Here is a 23,479-nt window from a genome sequence, read left to right on the forward strand (position 1 = left end):
TGTACTGTGGTTTCCTGGCCTTTATCAAAAATGACAAGAACCTGGGACGGTCCACTGGAGGCTATGAGGGAACAAGTTAACAAGTACTGTAGCTACCTCCATGGACCAAATGGCATTTATACTGGCCCCAATTCTTTCTTTCTGGAAACAGAGAAATGCAAAGGAAATGTGTTCTTCAAGTACTGTGAAAGATTTGTTATGATGCATAGTTCTTTTTGTTTCCAAGGGCTCTGAGAAAGACTACCAGCTGTGGGTGAGTGCTGGCAAGGAAGCGTCCCCACACCCACTCACTGGTAAGTGTCAGGGAAAATCTAAGATGGGATTGATTAGGTTCAAAATTGTAACTCTACATCTCAAAGTAATGGTTGTTCTGTCTTCAGCTTAAATACCCTTAAAAGTGAAAATCACATGCAATATTCACTCTCACGTTTATTAAAGAATTACCAGGTGCTTACTTGTTCCCAGGCACTGAGGACATCTCTTCATTCATCAGCTTAAGGTCTAGTTAGGGAGAGAAATGTAAATTTTTCGTTTCTACTTCATTTTACCTGACAAACGGAGCTGTCTTAAAAATTTTTTTGTTTATTGTTTACTTACTTATTTACTCACTTAGGTATGAAAGCATAGAATTGGAATTTTTTTTCCCCATACATTTATTTTTCATATTCCAGTCTTGAATTCCAGTTCCTAACGACTAAATAGCCTCTATTTTGTGAGAATCCGCTAAAATCCAATCATGTCTCTGAATCCAGGTATAGGTATGTATTTAACACCTGCTCTGTGCCCAGAAGTTTTCTCAGCATCATAAAGAGAATGAGATAATCACATTTAAACTCCTCAAGTCTTCACTGACTAAACTACCTGCACTTTGTTGTTTCTCAGGCTTTTTCCATCACTGTTCTTAAGGTTATTGATAAACAGATTACACCTCTCCTAAAATAGTTATTAGCACAAGTTCTCTAAAAAAAAATCTTTGGATTAGCAAAATTGTTCAGTGCTTACCAAAAATAGAAGGATTAAAAAACAAGAGAAAAAAGAGAGGATCTGTAGCAGACCTTGAAGTATAGTAATGTATGGTAATGGTGACAATGATTTCTGCTAGAAATCTTAGAGCATTCCTTCTTACATGCGTTTTTCAAAATCTTTTTAATAATCCTGTGAGGCGGGATGCCTGGGTGGCTCAGTTAAGTGTCTGCCTTTGGCTCAGGTCATGATCCCAGGGTCCTGGGCTCCTTGCTCAGTGGGGAGCTGCTTCTCCCTTGGCCTGCCGCTCCCCCTGCTTGTGCTCTCTCTCTCTCTCTGACAAATAAATAAATAAAATCTTAAAAAGAAAATAATCCCGTGAGGCTATTACTCTTTTTCAAGTTATCTAAAGAATATTTTCAAGTGATCTAGAAATCTAAATAACCAATTTCTTTCTACGAAATGTATATTCCCAGTCTTAGAATACAGAGAGTCACCAAGGGCATAGCTGAGGAAAAAAATCCCCCCCACCATTTCATGTTTCATATTAATATTGACATCTCTGTAAAAGTCGGCCAACCACAAAAAGGAAAAAAGTCAAATACTTAAATATATTTATTTTAATTAAGTGCATTAATTTAGGTAAAACAATAGAGATGATAACTTTTTAGACTTTGAGCAGCTTCACACACCAAGGCAGCTCTAAGGAATCCGGAGAGCCTGTCATTCATGATGATCCATTGGCAGCATTCAAAATGCATTTTTTACCAATGCTCTCAATTCTCAATTGCGGATTATCTCCTGGTTATCTTTGTGATTTGGTTGTATTGCTGTCGTAGAAGCTTCTTTTTCCTTAAAAGAGGGAAGTCACTGTGATTCTTGTGAACACATCACTGACACTGCATCTATGACAGATGAGAAGGAACAGCAAAAGCTCCCCAAGTTACATTCAATAATAAATCAGAAATGACAGAAAGAGAACTTCCATTCTGTTCTTAAAAAATGAGATCCATATCCTATAGCACAGGGTCTTTGAGAATTCTATAGAGAGGAAACAATTTAAAGCATACAAGAACAAAACAAATCACTTGGCAGGCAACTCTCACTGACTCTGGGTGCAGTTTTCCACTCTGTAAACATCGTTTTGCACTTTGCTTCTGGGTTCCCAACACTGTTCAGCCTTCCCTCTGATCATCACCTGGCAGGACTCCCCTTGGAGGAAGGGCAGCAGTGGGAGGGAAGTATAAAGCATAAAGGCAACCCATCCCACTGCCCTTGAGTAGCTCTGCCTCTAGAAATTGACAAAAGGAAATGAAAAAAAAATCTGCTCAACTGACATTATGTGAGAGAGAATAGCAATTCTTAATATATATGTTCAATTATTTAAAAAATATTACCCACCAATGCATATTAATATATTTACTCTGATCCTTATAAGTTTGTGTGAGGGCAAGCATTTCAAAGGATGAATGTAAGGCTCAGAGGGGTCAAGTAATTTGCCTAAGATGTGCAGATCTCGTTAGTGTCAAGGCAGAAACTAGAAGGCCTTAAATATTCTCAGATGGAAACACAGCAAAAGTCAGCATTGTGCAATGCACTGATGAATCTTTGTATTCCAAGTAAAGTAACATGCTTTACATTTTTTTTCTCTTTTTAAAATCTTTTCCTTGGGCACCTGCTTTCTGCAGGGTGTCTCCAACAAGAGCGAATATGATGCTCACTCAGGAGGCACAGAGTGAGTGCCAGAAGCCCCAGGAGAATAGCAGCATATACCAGTGTGATGCATACACTCATGGGAAGGGGGATTTGATCAGAGCCATCACCATCAGCCTGAATCTATATTTTTTCCATATAGGACATAAACATCCCTATGGAATTAAAATGAGCCATCTTCCATCTACCACACTGCTGCCGCAGACACCAGAGGACTCCATCTCTCCTTCCACCCTCCAGGAGTCCCTCCTTCTGGAGCAGGGGTTCGCAGAGATGCAAGGCCGGTTCATCCTGAAGCCCAGGCACCCGGCGCAGAATGAGCAAGGGAGAGGTGAGCCCCTTCCCTTTCTTCAGGTGTCTTCTCTTGGCTCATGTCTCCACTCTTGCCCACAAATTGAGGACACAGAGCTCACTCTCTCTGTGGGGGGTGGGGAGGAACAGTAGAGGCAAGAACCCCAAAACTGCACAGAATCGAGCTTAGAGAAACCCAAAGGTCTTAGGACCCAACTCACTTCGAGGAAGGTTGTGTGCTTGTTTTAATTCTCCTAGGTAGACTGTTAGCTCCTTTCTCTGTATCCCCAGAACACTTTCTACATATAATTATGTGAGTACACATCTGTGTGTCTTCTTAGAGCACAAGCTGTTTGTGGCCTGGAAACAGGTCTTCCCTATTCCAGGGTTTTATCTAGTATCTCAGGCCATCACAGGATGGAATCAAATGACTGCATGGCTTAGACGCACCTGGAATGGAAGAACTCCAGTGGAGTAAAGAGTTATGGAACTGAATTGGATTTATTCTGGGCTTAGGCTGAAGTGGCCTTGGGCTTACAGTTAGAATTCAAGTCTCAATTCTGCCCCCACTTTCCATGTCTGCTTCAGACACAGGTCAAGGCTGGAGCGAGACTGAATGTTTATGGTCAGGGCTTTTTCATCTTCCTTCTTGCTATTTTTTTCCCTACCATTCCAGTATTCTCCCATTGATATTTTTTTCTCTGATGAAAATGTGTTATTCATCTGAGAAGTATTGGGCCAAAATAGAAAGTATTTTATTGTTATGATTGTTATTCTATAAGCACAAAGTTTCAAAAATTTTATTTTTTAATATTCATACCCTAATTCAAGCATTAGGAAACATTAACCCAAATCTTGCCAGGACTGTTTAAGAAAGAATAGGTTTCCATAAAGTTAGCTTGTTTAATCATTCCTATATTTTTCATGGCTATAGCATATATTTTTATTAGTAATAGAGGCAACATGACCTCTAACAGCAAATAATGTACATTATGAAACATCCAGCTAAGCCTGAAAATACCTTGGAGAAAGTATAGGACTCAATGTGTACTTATTTTCTGTATACTCATAGAGTAGCTAGATATATAGCTTTGTACCAAGGGATACAACATTCTTCTTAAGAGCATTCTTCTTATTAAAGCTGAAGAATGGAATATATTTGGGTAGTTTTAGAAATAATAAAACTAGGGGAAGAGTAGGGAACCCAGGTTGCATACAACAACTCAACTTACATATTAACACGTATCTTCAGCAAATGCATACATTTTGATGTACAGGAATCTCCTCCTGGATTTAAGAATGTGTTTGCTTTCTTTCTTCTCTCCTTTTAAAATGGTAGCAGTATCAATTTCAGGGCAGGAAGAAAGAGCCTTAGTTAAGTAAAGTGGTAGCCATCCTTCATGATTGCCTACCTTCTAGAGGTTGCAAAATCAAATAGAGAATGGGAGTGATGTCTGCTTTGGAGGGGGAAGAGACTGATGTCTAGACTGCCTGAGGCCTTCTGAGCAAGGAAATTACTTTTATCAAGGCTGCCACGAGCCATGCCTTGTGCTGAGTAGTACATTACATTTAGTTCAACGAGTTGTAGGCAGCAGCATTTATGTTAAAGTTAAGCAAACCAAAGCTTAAGAATTTTTGAGTAATCTAACTAGGTGGCAGAACCAGGATGCTTCTGGTTCTTAGATCCTGGTCTCTCTGGTCAAGTGCCATGAGTGTTGCCACCCACGTGAGTGGATACGGTGATGCACTCACTACATCCCAGAAAAGCCCAGTGGACAGGTGTTTATGGGTGTTTGGTGAAATGTTGCTCAATTGTTTATCCTTCTACAGCTTGGCTCCTCTGTGGACTTTTAAAGAATTCAGTTATTTAAGCAGATTTTATAAGCAAATGTTAAGGTATCTTATAAGGAAAACATTCATAGCTGAGCAGTAGAAACTTTCAACTCAGCTTTTCACTGCAGATCACCTTTTCTTTGTAAAGCTCTTCTTCTGCATTCCTTTGATAGGGAATGTTGGGTAATTCAAAATCATCTCTGGAAATTGGGGATAAATCAGGCATTCATAATCTCTCATTGTTTTTCTTTTTGTATGTTTTCTTTCAAGCCTTGTACTGGTATGGTGTATATACATGTATGTTTGAGTATGTGTGAGGAATTGGGTGCAATTCATTGTGGATAAGACTCTTTTCCGTAAATATCAAACATAATTTACAAAAAAAAAAGTCATCTCTGGGTAGCTTGGTGGGGTATCACAAGAAAACACAGTCACCTGGAATCTTACCACATAGCCAGCATGTAATGACTATTTCCCAAGAACCCTGACTGCAGGGAGTCATCCTTGGGGATGGCCCAGAGCAGAGAAACCAGAGGCCACCTGAGAAGTGGGGTCAGGCGGATCATGTCATGAAAGGCAGATCCTTTTGATCATAGAAAGATGAGCACTCAGGGACACCTGGGTGGCTCAGTCGTTAAGCGTCTGCCTTCAGCTCAGGTCATGATCCCAGGGTCCTGGGATCTAGCCCTGCATCGGGCTCCCTGCTCAGTGGGAGTCTGCTTCTCCCTCTCCCAATCCCCCCCTGCTTGTGTTCCCTCTCTCGTTGTCTCTCTCTGCCAAATAAATAAATAAAATTAAAAAAAAAAAAAAAGTTGAGCACTCAGAAAGCCAAAGAGGAAACTTAAGACTGGAAGGAGACTCACTGTGAAAGCAGATGATTAACAAACTCAGCTTGATTTGAATACCAGATCTTTTGAGCTTTTAAAATCAGATCTGACACTGGATGAATCCACTAATCATACTTACCAATAGGAAACAAACAACAAGTTAAGTGCCTCATGATAAAGCACAACGGGCAGTAGATGGGATTGAAAGCAATGACACTAAGTCTGATCAAGTCTCTAGGTTTAACCATCAGTTTGCAGGATCTGGGGAACAACTGTTAACACCATAAGAATGCTATTGGCCAATTTCAAAACATGGAAAATTCTACACAAAAAATGCCTCAGTTTCCCTCTTCTAGCCATTGCAGTGAATGTACCATAGAATGGGAATGGTGAAAATAAGGTTAAGCGGGATGGCTGGGTGGCTCAGTTGTTAAGCGTCTCCCTTGGGCTCAGGTCATGATCCCTGTGTCTTGGGATTGAGCCCTGCGTTAGGCTCCATGCTGGGTGGGAAGCCTACTTTTCCCTCTCCCGCTCCCCCTGCTTGTGTTCCATCTCTCACTGGCTCTCTATCAAAAAATAAATAAAATCTTTAGAAAAAAAAAGAAAAGAAGGTTAAGCGAATAAAACAACAACTACTACTACTAATCTCACTTCTTCCTTAGATTACAGGCAGAAGACGGTTAAAAGCGGTTTTTTCAGAGACTGGGCCTGTTGTCTGGGCTCCAGCACTAGCCAGGACAGCCAGTGCACAACCCCACCTTCTTCAAAGCCAGGACAGCTCTTTGGAGTTTCCCTCATGGATGTGTGTAATAAAGACAACTTGCCCTTCCCAATCCTGGTAGGTCATCTCCTTTTGGTCTTCTATAGCCCTTCTGAGGAGGGGACACTCTGAGAGGCCACGTGTCCTCATCCAAATCTATTCCCAAATGGAGAAGTGATTAGACAGCCCCTGGCTTTGGCTGAGAAGCTCTGTTACTGTTATTTCAAAGAATAGACTCTGATTTAGGTCCTGCAGAGTCATGAGGCAAATACAACAGGAAAAGACATTCTCCATTCCACTTGGGTCTTGTTTCCACAAGGACATGCGGAGGCTTGTTCAGATCAGTCAAAATGGACTCTTTGTATGTGAGTCTCTGAGAGTCCACCTCATCTTCACACTCTCCCCTCATTGCCTTCCTGAACTCACAGGAGTCTCAAGTCTCCTTCAGCAGAGTCTACTCAGTCTAACAACTGTAAACATCTGACACGAGCATAGCCTCATCCTCTGGCAAATAGGAAACTATTAATCCTAACAGAATATGTCAAATGAAAGCCACAGAGTTTTGCCTGTGTTATCTCAAACCGCTCTAGTGAATTGTCAGTGTGGACATTCACTGAGTATTCGGTGTCTCTGCAAGCACTGTACGGGATGGAGGGAACGTTCTGCTAGCTATGAAGAAATGTATCCTATTAGCTACTTTGTTACCTGCTAGCTACTACCCCAGGTCCTTGCATCACAGCAAATTTAGAGGGTAGCTAGGATTATCATCCTCCACACTTCTTAAACGAATCGGAAAAGCCTCAGTACAGGATGTATGTGCCCCAGCTCACACAATAGATAAGTAGCATAATAGACTTCAGATCCATTTTATTCCCTGAGTCCAGCCCTTATTAAGATTCTACACAGCAGGGAGAGGACATGAAGATACAGCAAAAGACAATGAAAGACTCATGAGAAGGGAGGGTAATCAGAGAAAGAGAAGAGAGTTTCTGAGCCTGACTTTAAAAGAGGGAAAGAAATAGAACAAGTAGGAATGGAGTATACACTCACTTAAAGAGAAATAAACAAATGGGAAATGTGTATTTCCTAAATAGACTTCCATACTTGGGGGAGAGCATCTATGTAAGGCAATAATGAGAAAAGAATGGTAAAGTAGGAAACAGACGGTGATTGTGCAAAGGCCTTGAAGCAGAGAAGTTTGATTTAAGAGTAGAAACTCAATGGAAAGGAAAATCTGCTTAAAAGAAGTGTTTAAAATGTTTCAGTGTATGACTGTAAAATGGATATATGGGTAGAAAGTATATAGAGAGACACTGAAAAAAAAAACAATCTAAATTGACTTTAGTCCTTTCAGCTCAAAAACAGTGTACCATTGCATTCCCCTCCTCTTTCAAAACGGAGGCAAGCTTGAGCTCTGCGTTTGGGGTATGAGATGCGATATAATTTTCTTTTCTTCCTACAGGATATGCTTTCCTTTATTAATCAAAAAGGGTCACTCACAGAATGCATCTTCAGCAAATCACCCAATATAAAATCAACCAGGGTCCTAAAGGAGAAACTAAAATCTGGGGTCAAAGTGGACCTGTACAGCGAATCTGTTCATGTTGTCGCATCCGTCTTAAAGGTAGGGAAGGTTCTAGCATTATCCACACACGAGTAACTGAAGCTATGATTGGTGTCTTTCATCATGACTGCTCAAGAACCATAATGGGCATAATAGATTAAGAACCTGACAAGCTGAAAAACGCTTGACAAAATCAAAATTTAAGGAAGCTACTTTAGGAGTTAAAAGCCCCATATGTTAGAAATTCTTTCTGTTTTCACCACACACCGCCTACCCTGCCTTCACTCCTGAAGTCGCCATGCAAAATACTAAAACTGAAATGACTACTAGTCATGATAATAAATTTCAAAATACGCACTGACACATACACACTGTTTACCCATGCAAACATTCTCACCACCCTCCTAGTGAAGGCAAAGTTTCCAAAAGAAATAGAACAGGGAAAGAATTTAATCCATCCACCTTGGCACTTATGAACAGCTCTGAACAACCCTATGTTAACGTAGTAATGACTACAGTCTTAGAATCTCAGTCACATTTGGTCTTCCCTTGTCCCCCGTTAATGTTCGAAGATGTGATCAATAGCAAAGTCCAGAAATGACTTAGGTAACCACTCCTACACTGCGGTCATAGTGATACCCAGTAGTAATATACATATAGGCATCAGGAGACAGGAGAAGAATGCTGATACATTACGTAGCAAGATGAGTGTTGCCCTCTGTAAGGTGAGCACATGGAATCGATTTTCTAGCAAGAGTTAAGAGGTTCCGGGTGCCTGGGTGGCTCAGTTGGTTAAGCGACTGCCTTCGGCTCAGGTCACGATCCCGGAGTCCTGGGATCGAGTCCCACATCGGGCTCCCAGCTCAGCAGGGAGCCTGATTCTCCCTCTGACCCTATCCCCTCTCATGCTGTTTCTCTCTCTCTCTCTTTTAAATAAATAAATAAATAAAATCTTAAAAAAAAAATCATTAAAAAAAAAAAAAGAGTTAGGAGGTTCCTTCCTGATTCGGTGTTATAAGCACCGACTAGGAAGAGGGTATGCACATGTGGGCATAGTGCTTAGACATTTCTAAAGTTTTCTCTTCCTGAAGTTGATGGATCTTGGTGGAGAAACAGACTCTGCAACTTTGGCCTTGATAATATCATGTCAAAAAACTGGGAATGGACCTAATCTAGAAATGAATCTATCCTCAGGACCTCAGTGAGTCTACTATTAGACTCTCGACTTTTAGACAGTTAAGAAAAGGAAGAATGAAGGAATTATGAGAGTAGTTTTCTTCCAAGGAGCACACATAAACTGAGTGAGAAGACCTAGTTCTTTCCTAATATGTGTGCAAGAGCCCACCTGTTTCTGTTTCGATTGTTTCAGGCCTTTTCTTGCTAGAGTTAAGAGCTAGCACTGTGTCTAAAACAAGCAACATGGGTAAGCCTATTTCTGTCCAAGAAGCTAATAGGATTTAGGATGGTCTATAGCCAGACCCTGTCAGTTTGTGGTACTTTGCAAAAAAAGCACACAAAGAAAATAAGTTCCAGATGACAGAAGGGAGCTTTATCTTCATTTCTACCACAGCCTAAGCTCTGCTTTAATGCCTCTAAGATTTAGGGGGAGAATATCCAAGCACCTGATGCTGCGTGTGCAAGTCAATGGAGAGTCAGAGCCAAGCTCCGTGTGGGTCCCAGTTTGGGTATCTGTGAAGGAAGTGGGGGCTGAACTGAATTTTTTAACTACATATTTTCTCTGTAATATTTCCAATACATATTTTCTGTAATATATATACATATTTATTTTTATCTCCACAAGGATTTCCTAAGAAATATCCCAGGATGTATATTTTTGTCTGATCTCTATGACAAATGGCTCGGTGTTATTGATCAAGGGAACGAAGAGGAGAAGATGACTGCAGCGCGGAGGTAATGATGCAATAATTACTCTACTCTGGTCACATCTCCAAAATACAGCCAACATACTATTAGGAAAACATTGGCTTACGTTTTGCAGCTTTGCCCACTATAATCATGACCAATGTCAAAGAGTTTCAATTCTTCAAAGCCATGGGGGTCAGCTTCAGAATAGAGGCACGCTTTAGGGTTATTATTGTTCTTCTCCTGATCTTATTAATGTGGACTCCTTGGCCGTTTGACACCTTCTGGATCCATGAAACTTGTAGACGAAATTCCCTGGTTCAAGACACATGCAAGAGCATCAACTGCCAGGGCTATGACCTTAAAAGTCTGTCAAACATTTAACTAACCAGAGAAGTGTTTATCTGGCTCAGGAACTAAATTCAGTGCAACAATTTTGTCTACATTCATGCCTGGAACTCTGCTAGAGAGGGGTTGTGTGCTAGATATACAAGGATGTATCCTTTTCCCTGTCTCTGTTTTTCCAACCTCTTAAGTGGAATCATTTACCTAATTTAAAGTGTGTTTTTCTGACCTTAGGCTTTTAGCCCAGCTGCCAAGAGCAAATATTGTTCTCTTGCGATACCTTTTTGGAGTGCTATACAACATTGAGCAACATTCCTCATCCAATCAGATGACAGCTTATAATTTATCCGTTTGTATAGCCCCAAGCGTTCTTTACCCACCTGATTCCGGCACCTTGGAATTGGAAGACAACTTGATAAAAAAGGTAATGAGAGCTCTCATTTTTGTCCCCCAAGGGGTAGAATCCCTACTTTGAACCGGACATGTGCAGTAGTAACTCTGACGGATGGAACTTTGTGAAGTGCACATTTTCGTTAGGCCCCTGTGGAGTGGCAGAGTTCTTTATCCTACTCTGGCGGGGTGTGGGAAGGGGTGTCGTTAAACGGGAAACTCGGAGCAGTCGAGTCACTTCTTCCCCCTCCAGGAGACTAAACACTAGACTGACTAAACGAGAGAGAGAAGAGTCGTGTGATACGATAGGAAAGAACCTGGGCTTTGGAGCTTTACCAGTCAAGGTTCAACTCTCAGCCTAATCCCTGAGGGACTCGTAACCTTGGGCAAAGCCATGGTTTCCTCACTACACAATGGCGACAACAGCCAGCTCCTCCGGTCATCACTGGCACATCCTGGGTGGCTTGGGCAATATGAGCCCCCATGGCTCCAAACACATTGGCCTTCCTCTGCCAATTGTGGCTCATCTAGAAAAGTACTCAGCTACTATTTCACCTCTGCTACGTCATATGGAAACTAGCAAGAGATTCCAGAATATCCTAATAAGATGACAGGTCTTCCCCAAGCTCACCCAGAGAGAGCGAGCATGAGGCAAAGCAATGCGTGAGAAGGGACTGAAGTTAGACAGACAGATACATTTTCTCTCCAGCTGTGTGGGTTTTCCCTCACAACCCCACCAAAATCTCTGCTTCCCAACTTTAAGATACTTCTTCATTTAAGAAATGGTTTTCTTAAGTTTTTGTTCATACTTTATATAAAGTTTCATAAGATGTTATACATCAGTTACAGCTCAATAAAACTGGAAACAAAATTTAAAAACAAAAAATAAGTAAACTTTAATAAGGTAGGCTACTTTGAAAATTATCCTTGTTTTATTTATATTTTGATATGTATTTATTTGAGAGAGGGAAAGAGAGAGCGTGAGCGGGGCAGGGGCAGATGAAGAGGGAGAGGGAGAGGGAGAAGCCCAAGCCGATTCCCCGCTGAGCACGGAGCCCAAAGTTGTCTCCATGTTGGGCTGGATCTCACCATCATGAGATAGTGATCTGAGCCAGAATCAAGAGTCAGATGCTCAACTGAGGGGCCCCCAAAATTATCCTAGGCTTAATGATGTAACCACTGATACCAAAATGTTGGCTATTAAACTAGGCCACATATTAAAACTTTAGCCTACTGATTAGCAGTATTTTAAAATGTGTACCCAAAGTACACGGAAAAGTATCACTCTTCCTAAGTTATTTCTTAGAGAATTCTGGTCTCTGTTTTTTATTTTATTATTTTTTTTAAGATTATATTTATTTTCTTGACAGAGGCAGACACAGCGAGAGAGGGAACACAAGCAGGGGGAGTGGGAGAGGGAGAATCAGGCTTCCCGCTGAGCAGGGAGCCCGATGTAGGGCTGATCGCATCACCCTGGGATCATGAGCTGAGCTGAAGGCAGACGCTTGACCGATTGAGCCACCCAGGCGCTCCTGGTCTCTATGTATTTTTATCAGTTCTGAATTTTTCTGGGAAATCTTTCACATTCTTTCTTAGATCCAAGGTCTGTATACATAATGTGATTTATAACTATGCCCTATGGAAAAGAGCACCCCATTCTTGTCTTTTTGTGTTACAGATTTCTCTTGTACAATTTCTCATTGAAAATTGCCTTAAAATATTTGGAGAAGACATCACTTCCCTCTTGGGAGAGAACTCAATGAGTCGTGGTAACAGCGAGCAGGCTGCAGGTACCGGGAATAATTTTATTGGCTTTAGTGAGAAGCAGACAGCAAGGCTGCCAGGGGTCATGGGAGATGCTTAGACAGAGCTGTTCTGGAGCCCAGAGCATCGCCAGGGCAAGGATTTCCATGGGCTCCTTCTTCCGAAGGCTGGCTCACAGGTCAAGGGAGGTTCCACACTGTTGTGAGACCAAAGAAAGGATAAGATGAGGTCTCTGACTTCAAGAAGCTTCTAGCGTAGATCATAACAGAATTAGGACTCATCATGGTATGCCACAGTGTTTGGGAACTTTTTCTCACAAAATTTAAATGGGTGCTATATATATATCTATGTAGTTATATATATTACATAATTATATACTGATACTATATAAGTATATAAACATAATGTATATATTTATGTATATTACATGTGCGCTGGTTGAAGCCAGAGAAAGGGGCCTTTCTTCCCCTCCCTCCTCTTTTGGCTCAGGGGCTCTTGAGGCACCACAGGATTCCAGTGCCCTTTGAAATGGGTTGAAAAGAATTGGCATCTTTGAGAAAAAAGGACTTGACTTGATGTCAAACAACCTCTCCAGAGTGTAAATTCCTGTACCCCCATTTACCAGCTATATTATCTTTGGCCCGTTATAGCAGCTAAGCATCAGTTTATTCATCTCTAAAATGTGGATAAAAATAATGTCTAAATCTTAGAATTGTGGTGTAGAATAAATAAGATGATGGATGTAATTCAAAAAAAGCCATTAATAGCACTAGGAGAAGTGCCCCTGACACTAGAGGTAGTATGATTTGAGCCTAGCTAATCAGACCTAACTGGCAGCAGTCCACCTTAGAAGGTAGACTTTCGATTCAGAACCTGGAGACACGTATCATCAATCCCTCCATATTTTTGACATTTCTTGTTTTCATGACACGTACCACATACTTTGAGGAAAGTTTTAGGAAAATACAAGTCATCAGGAATTAAGATGAGTCTGAGGCACCTGGGTGGCTCAGTCGTTAAACATCTGCCTTCAGCTCAGGTCATGATCCTGGGGTCCTGGTACCGAGCCCCGAGTCGGGCTCCCTGCTCCGAGGGAAGCCTGCTTCTCCCTCTCCCCCGCCCCCTACTTGTGTTCCCTCTCTTGCTGTCTCTCTCTCTCTCTGTCAAAAAATAAATAAAATCTGTAAAAAAAAAAAAAAAAAAAAAAGGAAAAAGAAGGTTCAACATATTAAACAACAACTACTACTACGAGTACTCTCACTTCTTCCTTAGACTCCAGCCTGAAGACTGTGAAAACCCGTTCTTTCAGAGATAGGGCGTTTTGTCGGGGTTCCAGCACTTCCCAGCACAACCAGTGCACAGCCCCACCTTCCGCAAAGCCAGGACAGCTCTTTGGAGTTCCCCTCATGGATGTGTGTGATAAAGACAACTTCTCCTTCCCAATTCTGGTAGGTCATCTCATTTTGGTCTTCAATAGCCCTCCTGAGAAGGGGAAACTCTGAGAGGCCAAGCGTCCTCATCCAAATCTATCCCCAAATGAAGATGTCATTAGACAGCCCCTGGCTTTGGTTGAGAAGCTCTGTTACTGTTATTTCAAAGAATAGAATCTGATTTCGGTCCTGCAGAGTCATGAGGCAAATACAACAGGAAAAGTCATTCTTCTCCATTCCACTTGGGTCTTGTTTCCACAAAGACATGCGGAGGCTTGTTCAGATCAGTCAAAATGGACTCTGTGTATGTGAGTCTCTGAGAGTCCACCTCATCTTCACACTCTCCCTTCATTGCCTTCCTGAACTCACATGAGTCTCAAGTCTCCTTCAGCGGAGTCTACTCAGTCTAACAATTGTAAACATCTGACACAAGCATAGACTCATCCTCTGGCAAATAGGAATCTGTTAATCCTAACAGAATATGTCAAATGAAAGCCACAGAGTTTGGTCTGTGTTATCTCAAACTGCTGTAGTGAATTGTCAGTGTGGACATTCACTGAGTATTCGGTGTCTCTGCAAGTACTGTACGGGATGTAGGGAACGTTCCGCTAGCTATGAAGAAATGTATCATCTTAGCTAGCATGTTACCTGCTAGCTACTACCCCAGGTCCTTGCATCACAGCAAATTTAGGGGCTAGCTAGGATTATCATCCTCCGCACTGCCTAAACGAATCAGAAAAGCCTCAGTACAGGATGTGTGTGACCCAGCTCACACAATAGATAAGTAGCATAATAGACTTCAGATCCGTTGGATTCCCTGAGTCCAGCCCTTATTAAATTTCTACACAGCAGGGAGAGGACATGAAGATACAGCAAAAGACAATGAAAGACTCATGATAAGGGAGGGTAATCAGAGAAGGGGAAGAGAGTTTCTGAGCCTGACTTTAAAAGAGGGAAGGAAATAGAACAAGTAGGAAAGGAGTATACAGTCACTTAAAGAGAAATAAACAAATTGGAAATGAGTATTTCCTAAATAGACTTCCATACTTGCGGAAAAGCATGTATGTAAGGGACAAATGTGAAAAGAATGGGAAAGTAGGAAACAGACGGTGATTCCGCAAAGGCCTTGAGACAGAGAAGTTTGATTTAAAAGTGTAAACTTAGTGGAAAATCTGATTAAAAGAAGTGTTGAAAATGTTTCAGTGTATGACTGTAAAATGGATATATGGGTAGAAAGTATATAGAGAGACACTGAAAAAACAGCAATCTAAATTGACTTTAGTCCTTCCCGCTCTAAAACATTGTACCATTACATTCCCCTTTTCTTTCAAAACGGAGGCAGGCATGGTATATGAGATGCCATATACTTTTCTTTTCTTCCTACACGGTATGCTTTCCTTTATTAATCAAAAACGGCCACTCGCAGAAGGCATATTCAGAAACTCAGCCAATATAAAATCCCGCAGAGTCCTAACGGAGAAACTAAATTCTGGGATCAAAGTGAACCCGTACAGGAATCTATTCATGTGTTCGCATCCGTCTTAAAGGTAGGGAAGGTTCTAGCATTATCCACATGTGAGTAACTGAAGCGATGATGGGTGTCCTTCATCATGACTGCTCAAGAACCATAACGGGCATAGTAGATTAAGAACCTGACAAGCTAAAAAACGCTTGACAAAATCAAAATTTAAGGAAGCTACTTTAGGAGTTAAAAGCCCCATGTGTTAGAAATACTTTCTGTTTTCACCACACACGGCCCTCCGCACCTTCACTCCTGAAGACTCCATGCAAAATACTAATACTGAAATGACTACAGTCATGATACTAAATTTCAAAATACGCACTGACACAAACACACTGTTTACCGAAGCAGACATCCTCACCACCCTCCTAATGAAGGCAAACTTTCCAAAAGAAATAGAACAGGGAGGGGCGCCTGGGTGGCTCAGATGGTTAAGCGTCTGCCTTCGGCTCAGGTCATGATCCCAGTGTCCTGGGATCGAGCCGCGCATCGGGCTTCCTGCTCAGCGGGGAGCCTGCTTCTCCCTCTCCTTCTGACTCTCTCCCTCCTCATGCTCTCTCCCTCTCTATCTCTGTGTCTCAAATGAATAAGAAAAAAAAAAAAAAAGAAGAAATAGAACAGGGAAAGAATTTAATCCATGCAGCTTGGCACTTATGAACAGCTCTGAACAACCCTATGTTAATGTAGTACTGACTACAGTCTTAGAATCTCAGTCACATTTGGTCTTCCCTTGTCCCTCATTAATGTTCGAAGATGTGATCCATAGCAAAGTCCAGAAATGACTTAGGTAACCACTCCTACACTGGGGCCATAGTGATATCCAGTAGTAATATACATATAGGCATCAGGAGACAGGAGAAGAATGATGATACACTAGGTAGCAAGATGAGTGTTGCCCTCTGTAAGGTGCACACATGGAATCGATTTTCTAGCAAGAGTTGGTAGGTTCTTTCCTGATTCTGTGTTATAAGCACTGACTAGGAGGAGCGTGAGCACTTCTGGGTATAGTGCTTAGACATTTCTAAAGTTTTCTCTTCCTGAAGTTGACGGATCTTGGTGGAGAATCAGACTCTGCAACCTTGGCCTTGATAATATCATGGCAAACTAACTGGACAATTGTCCTAAACTAGAAATGAATCTATCCTCAGGACCACAGTGAGTCTGCCATTAGACTCTCGACTTTTAGACAGTTAAGAAAAGGAAGAATGAAGCAATTGTGAGAGTAGCTTTCTTCCAGGGAGCACACATACTCCGAATGAGAAGACGTATTTCTTGCCTAATGTGTGTGCAAGAGCCCACCTGTTTGTGTTTTGATTGTTTCAGGCCTTTTCTTGCTAGAATTAAGAGCTGGCGCTGTGTCTAAAACAAGCAACATGAGTATGTGTATTTCTGTCCAGGAAGCTAATAGGATTTAGGATGGTCTATAGCCAGACCCTGTCAGTTTGTGGTACTTTGCAAAAAAAGCACACACACAAAATAAGTTCCAGATGATAGAAGGGAGCTTTATCTTCATTTCCACCACAGACTAAGCTCTGCTTTATGCCTCTAAGTTTTAGTGGGAGAAAATCCAAGCACCTGCTCCTGCGTGTGCAAGTCAATGGAGAGTCAGAGCCGAGCACCGAGTGGGTCACAGTTTGGGTATCTGTGAAGGAAGTGGGGGCTGAACTGAATTTTTTAACTACATATTTTCTCTGGAATATTTCCATTACATATTTTCTATAACATATATACATAGTTTTTTTTTTTTTTTTAATCTCCCTAAGGATTTTCTTAGAAATATACACGGAAGTATATTTTTATCTGATCACTATGACAAATGGCTCGGTGTTATTGATCAAGGCAACGAAGAGGAGAAGATAACTGCAGCCCAGAGGTAATGATGCAATAATTACTCTGGTCACATCTCCAAAATACAGCCAACATACTATTCGGCAAACATTGGCTTACGTTTTGCAGCTTTGCTCAGTATAATCATGACCAATGCCAAAGAGTTTCCATTCTTCACACCCATGGGGGCCAGGTTCATAATGGAGACACACTTTAGGGCCATTATCGTTCTTTTCCTGATCTTATTAATGTGGAATCCTTGGCCGTTTTACATCTTTTGGATACATGAAACTGTTAGGGGAAATCCCCTGGTCCAAGACAGATGCAAGAACATCAATTGCCAGGGCTATGACCTTAAAGGTCTGTCAAACATTTAACTAACCAGAGAAGATTTTATCTGGCGCAGGAACTGAAGTCAGGGCAACAATTTTGTATACATTCATGCCTGGAACTCTGCTACAGCGGGTTGTGTGCTAGATGTACAAGGATGTATCCTGTTCCCTGTCTTTTTTTTCAACCTCCTAAGTGGAATCACTTGCCTAATTTAAATGTGTATTTTTCTGACCTTAGGCTTTTACCCCAGCTGCCAAGAGGAAATGTTGTTCTCTTGGGATACCTTTTTGGAGTGCTATACAACATTGAGCAACATTCCTCATCCAATCAGATGACAGCTTATAATTTATCCGTTTGTATAGCCCCAAGCGTTCTTTACCCACCTGATTCCGGCACCTTGGAATTGGAAGACAACTTGATAAAAAAGGTAATGAGAGCTCTCATTTTTGCCCCCATGGGGTAGAATCCCTACTTTGAACCGGACATGTGCAGTAGTAACTCTGACAGAAGGAACTTTGTGAAGTGCACATTTTCATTAGGCCCCTGTGGAGTGGCAGAGTTCTTTAGGCTTCTCTGGCGGGGTCTGGGAAGGGGTGTCGTTAAACGGGAAACTCGGAGCAGTCGAGTCACTTCTTCCCCCTCCAGGAGACTAAACACTAGACTGACTAAACGAGAGAGAGAAGAGTCATGTGATACGATAGGAAAGAACCTGGGCTTTGGTCTTCACCAGTCAAGGTTCAACTCTCAGCCTAATCCCTGAGGGACTCGTAACCTTGGGCAAAGCCATGGTTTCCTCACTACACAATGGCGACAACAGCCAGCTCCTCTGGTCATCACTGGCACATCCTGGGTGGCTTGGGCAATATGAGCCCCCATGGCTCCAACCACATTGGCCTTCCTCTGCGAATTGTGGCTCATCTAGAAAAGTACTCAACTACTATTTCACCTCTGCTACATCTTATGGAAACTAGCAAAAGATTCCAGACCATCCTAGCAAGATGACAGGTCTTCCCCAAGCTCACACAGAGAGAGCCAGCATGAGGCAAACCAATGCGTGAGAAGGTACTGAATTTAGACAGACAGATACATTTTCTCTCCAGCTGTGTGGGTTTTCCCTTACAACCCGACCAAAATCTCTGCTTCTCAACTTTAAGATTCTTCTTCATTTAAGAAATGGTTTTCTTAAGTTTTCGTTCATACTTTATAAAGTTTCATAAGATGGTATACATCAGTTACAGCTCAATAAAACTGGAAACAAAATTTAAAAACAAAAAACAGGTAAACTTTAATAAGGTAGGCTACTTTGAAAATTATCCTAGTTTTATTTATTTTTTGATATTTATTTTTTTGAGAGAGGGAAAGAGAGCGTGAGCGGGGCAGGGGCAGAAGAAGAGGGAGAGGGAGAAGACCAAGCCAATTCCCTGCTGAGCCCAGAGCCAAAAGTTGGCTCCTTGTGGGGCTGGATCTCACCACTATGAGATTGTGATCTGAGCCGAAATCAAGAGTCAGACGCTCAACTGAGGGGCCCCGAAATTTATCCTACGCTTAAAGATGTAACCACTGATCCCAAAATGTTAGCTATGAAACTAGGCCACACATTAAAACTTTAGCCCACTGATGAGCAGTATTTCAAAATGTGTACCCAAAGTACACGGGAAAGCATCCGTCATTCTAAGTTATTTCCTAGAGAACTCTGGTCTCTATTTTTTTTTTTTTTTTTTTAAGATTTTATTTATTTACTTGACAGAGAGGGAACTCAAGCAGGGAGAGTGGGAGAGGAAGAAGCAGGCTTCCCGCTGAGCAGGGAGCCAGATATAGGGCTGATCCCAGCACCCTGTGATCATAAGCTGAGCCGAAGGGAGACGCGTAACTGACTGAGCTACCCAGGTGCCCCTGGTTTCTACATATTTTTATCAACTCTGAATTTTTCTGATAAGTCCTTCACGTTTTTTCTTAGATCCAAGGTCTATATACAAAATGTGTTTTCTAACTATGGCCTATGGAAAAGAACACCCCATTTTTGTCTTTTTGTGTTACAGATTTCTCTTGTACAATTTCTCCTTGAAAATTGCCTCAGGATATTTGGAGAAGACATCACTTCCTTCTTGGGAGAGAAGTCAATGAGTTGTGGTAAGAGCGAGAAGACTGCAGCTACCGGGAATAATTTAATTGGCTTTAATGACAAGCAGACAGCAAGGCTGCCAAGGGTCATGGGAGATGCATAGACAGTGCTGTTCTGGAGCCCAGAGCATCGCCAGGGCAATGATTTCCATGTGCTCCTTCTTCCAAAGGCTGGCTCACAGGTCAAGGGAGGTTCCACACTGTTGTGAGACCAAAGAAAGGATAAGATGAAGTCTCTGACTTCAAGAAGTTCCTAGGGTAGATCATAAAGGCATTAGGACTCATCATGGTATGCCATAGTGTCTGGGAATTTTTTCTAACAAAATTCTAAAAGGGTGCTATACATATATATACATATATATTTGTATATATATGTATATATGTAATAACGAATCAGAAAAGCCTCAGTACAGGATGTATGTATATGTATGTATATATTTGTATATGCATATATATATGTAAAACACATCATACATATGTATGTAGTTATATATAATATATAATTAGATACTTATACTATATAAATATATTATCATAATATATATATTTATGTATATTAGAAGTGCTCTGGTTGAAGCCAGAGAAGGGGCCTTTCTTCCCCTCCGTCCTCTTTTGGCTCAGGGGCTCTTGAGGCACCACAGGATTCCAGTGGCTTTAAAATGGGTTGAAAAGAACTGGCATCATTGAGAAAAAAGGACTTGACTTGATGTCAAACTACCTCTCCAGAGTGTAAATTCCTGTGCCCGCATTTACCAGCTATATTATCTTTGCCCAGTTATACCAGCTCAGCATCAGTTAATTCATCTCTAAATATGGATAAAAATAATGTCTAAATCTTAGAATTGTTGTGTAGAATAAATAAGATGATGGATGTAATCCAAAAAAAGCCATTAATAGGACTAGGAGAAGTGCCCCTGAGACTAAAGCTAGTATGTTTTGAGCCTAGCTAATAACAGCTGTCAGCAGTCCACCTTGGAAGGTAGACTTTCGATTCAGAACCTGGAGACACGTATCATCAATCCCTCCATATTTCTGACATTTCTTGGTTTTATGATGCTTACGACATTGATTTGAGGAAATCTTTAGGAAAATACAAGTCATCAGGAATTAAGATGAGTCTGGGGCACCTGGGTGGCTCAGTCGTTAAGTAACTGCCTTCAGCTCAGGTCATGATCTCGGGGTCCTGGGATCGAGCCCCGCATCGGGCTCCCTGCTCCGAGGGAAGCCTGCTTCTCCCTCTCCCCGTCCCCCTGCTTGTGTTCCCTCTCTCGCTGTCTCTCTCCCTCTATCAAAATATAAATAAAATCTGTAAAAAAAAAAAAAAAAAAAAGGAAGAAGAAGTTTCAGCGGATTAAAGAACAACTACTACTACTAGTACTCTCTCTTCTTCCTTAGACTCCGGCCAGAAAACTGTGAAAAGCTGTTCATTCAGAGACAGGGCCTTTTGGTGGGGCTCCAGCACTTGCCAGCAAAACCAGTGCACAACCCCACATTCTGCAAAGCCAGGAGAGCTCTTTGGAGTTTGCCTCATGGTTGTGTGTTATAAAGACAACCTGGCCTTCCCAATTCTGGTAGGTCATCTCATTTTGGTCTTCTATAGCTCTTCTGAGGTGGGGAAACACTGAGAGGCCACGTGTCCTCATCCAAATCTATCCCCAAATAGAGAAGTCCTTAGACAGCCCTGGTTTTGGATCAGAAGCTCTGTTACTGTTATTTCAAGGAACAGAATCTGACTTAGGTCCAGCAGAGTCATGAGGCAAATACAACAGGAAAAGACATTCTTGTCCATTCTACTTGGGTCTTCTTTCCGCAAAAACCCACCGAGGCCTGTTCAGATGAGTCAAAATGACTCTGTGTATGTGAGTCTCTGAGAGTCCACCTCATCTTCACACTCTCCCTTCATTGCCTTCCTGCACTCACATGAGTCTCAAGTCTCCTTCAGCGGAGTCTACTCAGTCTAACAACTGCAAACATCTGACACGAGCATAGACTCATCCTCTGGCAAATAGGAATCTGTTAATCCTAACAGAATATGTCAAATGAAAGCCACAGAGTTTGGCCTGTGTTATCTCAAACTGCTCTAGTGAATTGTCAGTGTGGACATTCACTGAGTATTTGGTGTCTCTGCAAGCACTGTACGGGATGTAGGGAACGTTCTGCTAGCTATGAAGAAATGTATCGTATTAGCTAGCATGTTACCTGCTACCTACTACCCCAGGTCCTTGCATCACAGCAAATTTAGCGGCTAGCTAGGATTATCATCCTCCGCACTGCCTAAACGAATCAGAAAAGCCTCAGTACAGGATGTATGTGCCCCAGCTAACACAATAGATAAGTAGCATAATAGACTTCAGATCCGTTGGATTCCCTGAGTCCAGCCCTTATTAAGATTCTACACAGCAGAGAGAGGACATGAAGATAGAGCAAAAGACAATGAAAGACTCATGAGAAGGGAGGGTAATCAGAGAAGGGGAAGAGAGTTTCTGAGCCTGACTTTAAATAAACGGAAGGAAATAGAACAAGTAGGAATGGAGTATACAGTCACTTAAAGAGAAATAAACAAATGGGAAATGAGTATTTCCTAAATAGACTTCCATACTTGGGGAAGAGCATCTACGTAAGGGAATAATGAGAAAAGCATGGTAAAGTAGGAAACACATGGTGATTGCACAAAGGCCTTGAAGCAGAGAAGTTTGATTTAAGAGTGGAAACTCAATGGAAAGGAAAATCTGATTAAAAGAAGTGTTTAAAATGTTTCAGTGTATGACTGTAAAATGGATATTTCGGTAGAAAGTATATAGAGAGACACTGAAAAAAAAAAAAAAAACTAACTAAATTGCCTTTGGTCCTTCCCGCTCTAAAACAGTGTACCATTACATTCCCCTCCTCTTTTAAAACAGAGGCTAGCTTGTGCTCTGTGTTTGTGTATATGAGATGCCATATACTTTTCTTTTCTTCCTACAGGGTATGCTTTCCTTTATTCATAAAAAAGGGCCTCTCACAAAAGGCATCTTCAGAAAATCAGCCAATATAAAATCCTGCCATGTGCTAAAGGAGAAACTAAATTCTGGCGTCAAAGTGAACCCGTACAGCCAATCTGTTCATGTGGTCGCATCCGTCTTAAAGGTAGGGAAGGTTCTAGCATTATCCACACACGAGTAACTGAAGCTATCATTGGTGTCCTTCATCATGACTGCTCAAGAACCATAACGGGCATAATAGATTAAGAACCTGACAAGCTGAAAAACGCTTGACAAAATCAAAATGTAAGGAAGCTACTTTAGGAGTTAAAAGCCCCATGTGTTAGAAATACTTTCTGTTTTCACTACACACCGCCCTCCCCACCTTCACTCCTGAAGACTCCATGCAAAATACTAATACTGAAATGACTACTAGTCATGATAATAAATTTCGAAATACGCACCGATACATACACACAGTTTACCCATGAAAACATCCTCACCCCCCTCCTAATGAAGGCAAACTTTCCCAAAGAAATAGAACAGGGAAAGAATTTAATCCATCCACCTTGGCACTTATGAACAGCTCTGAACAACCCTATGTTAACGTAGTAATGACTACAGTCGTAGAATCTCAGTCACATTTGGTCTTCCCTTGTCCCCCGTTAATGTTCGAAGATGGGATCAATAGCAAGGTCCAGAAATGTCTTAGGTAACCACTCCTACACTGGGGTCATAGTGATATCCAGTAGTAATATACATACAGGCATCAGGAGACAGGAGAAGAATGATGATACACTAGGTAGCAAGATGAGTGTTGCCCTCTGTAAGGTGCACACATGGAATCGATTTTCTAGCAAGAGTTAGGAGGTTCTTTCCTGATTCCGTGTTATAAGCACCGACTAGGAAGAGGGTGAGCACTTGTCGGGAGAGTGCTTAGACATTTCTAAAGTTTTCTCTTCCTGAAGTTGAC

General features: G+C 41.6%; 1 protein-coding gene and 2 long non-coding RNA genes across 3 annotated transcripts; all 3 read left to right on the forward strand.

Annotated features, from left to right (window-relative positions):
- Nucleotides 1–9: 9 nt before the first annotated feature.
- LOC135363168 (rho GTPase-activating protein 20-like) lies at nt 10–9,866 on the forward strand. The gene is made up of 5 exons (XM_064583855.1): nt 10–293; nt 2,819–3,007; nt 6,290–6,465; nt 7,850–8,011; nt 9,753–9,866. The coding sequence occupies exons 2-5, from the start codon at nt 2,845–2,847 to the stop codon at nt 9,864–9,866; spliced, it is 615 nt and encodes a 204-aa protein (XP_064439925.1). The 5' UTR covers nt 10–293; nt 2,819–2,844.
- A 2,150-nt stretch (nt 9,867–12,016) lies between these two features.
- Nucleotides 12,017–17,570, forward strand: LOC135363157 (uncharacterized). The gene is made up of 3 exons (XR_010408834.1): nt 12,017–12,339; nt 13,586–13,761; nt 17,029–17,570. It is a non-coding gene; the product is annotated as an uncharacterized LOC135363157 (long non-coding RNA).
- Nucleotides 17,571–19,462: 1,892 nt separating this feature from the next.
- Nucleotides 19,463–22,667, forward strand: LOC135363169 (uncharacterized). The gene is made up of 3 exons (XR_010408842.1): nt 19,463–19,555; nt 20,942–21,117; nt 22,511–22,667. It is a non-coding gene; the product is annotated as an uncharacterized LOC135363169 (long non-coding RNA).
- The last annotated feature ends 812 nt before the right edge of the window (nt 22,668–23,479 follow it).

Source organism: Mirounga angustirostris, unplaced genomic scaffold, assembly GCF_029215605.1.
Source record: "Mirounga angustirostris isolate CCGP_5_RB_7025 unplaced genomic scaffold, mMirAng1.0.hap1 SCAF_36, whole genome shotgun sequence".
Taxonomy (NCBI): Eukaryota; Metazoa; Chordata; class Mammalia; order Carnivora; family Phocidae; genus Mirounga; species Mirounga angustirostris.

Excerpts from the sequence above, each read along its gene's own strand:
- LOC135363168 (XM_064583855.1), top strand. The coding sequence starts at position 2,845 with ATGAGCCATCTTCCATCTACCACACTGCTGCCGCAGACACCAGAGGAC. Across the intron at positions 3,008-6,289 it reads GCAGAATGAGCAAGGGAGAG|ATTACAGGCAGAAGACGGTT; the intron begins GTGAGCCCCTTC and ends CTTCTTCCTTAG. Across the intron at positions 6,466-7,849 it reads ACTTGCCCTTCCCAATCCTG|GATATGCTTTCCTTTATTAA; the intron begins GTAGGTCATCTC and ends TTCTTCCTACAG.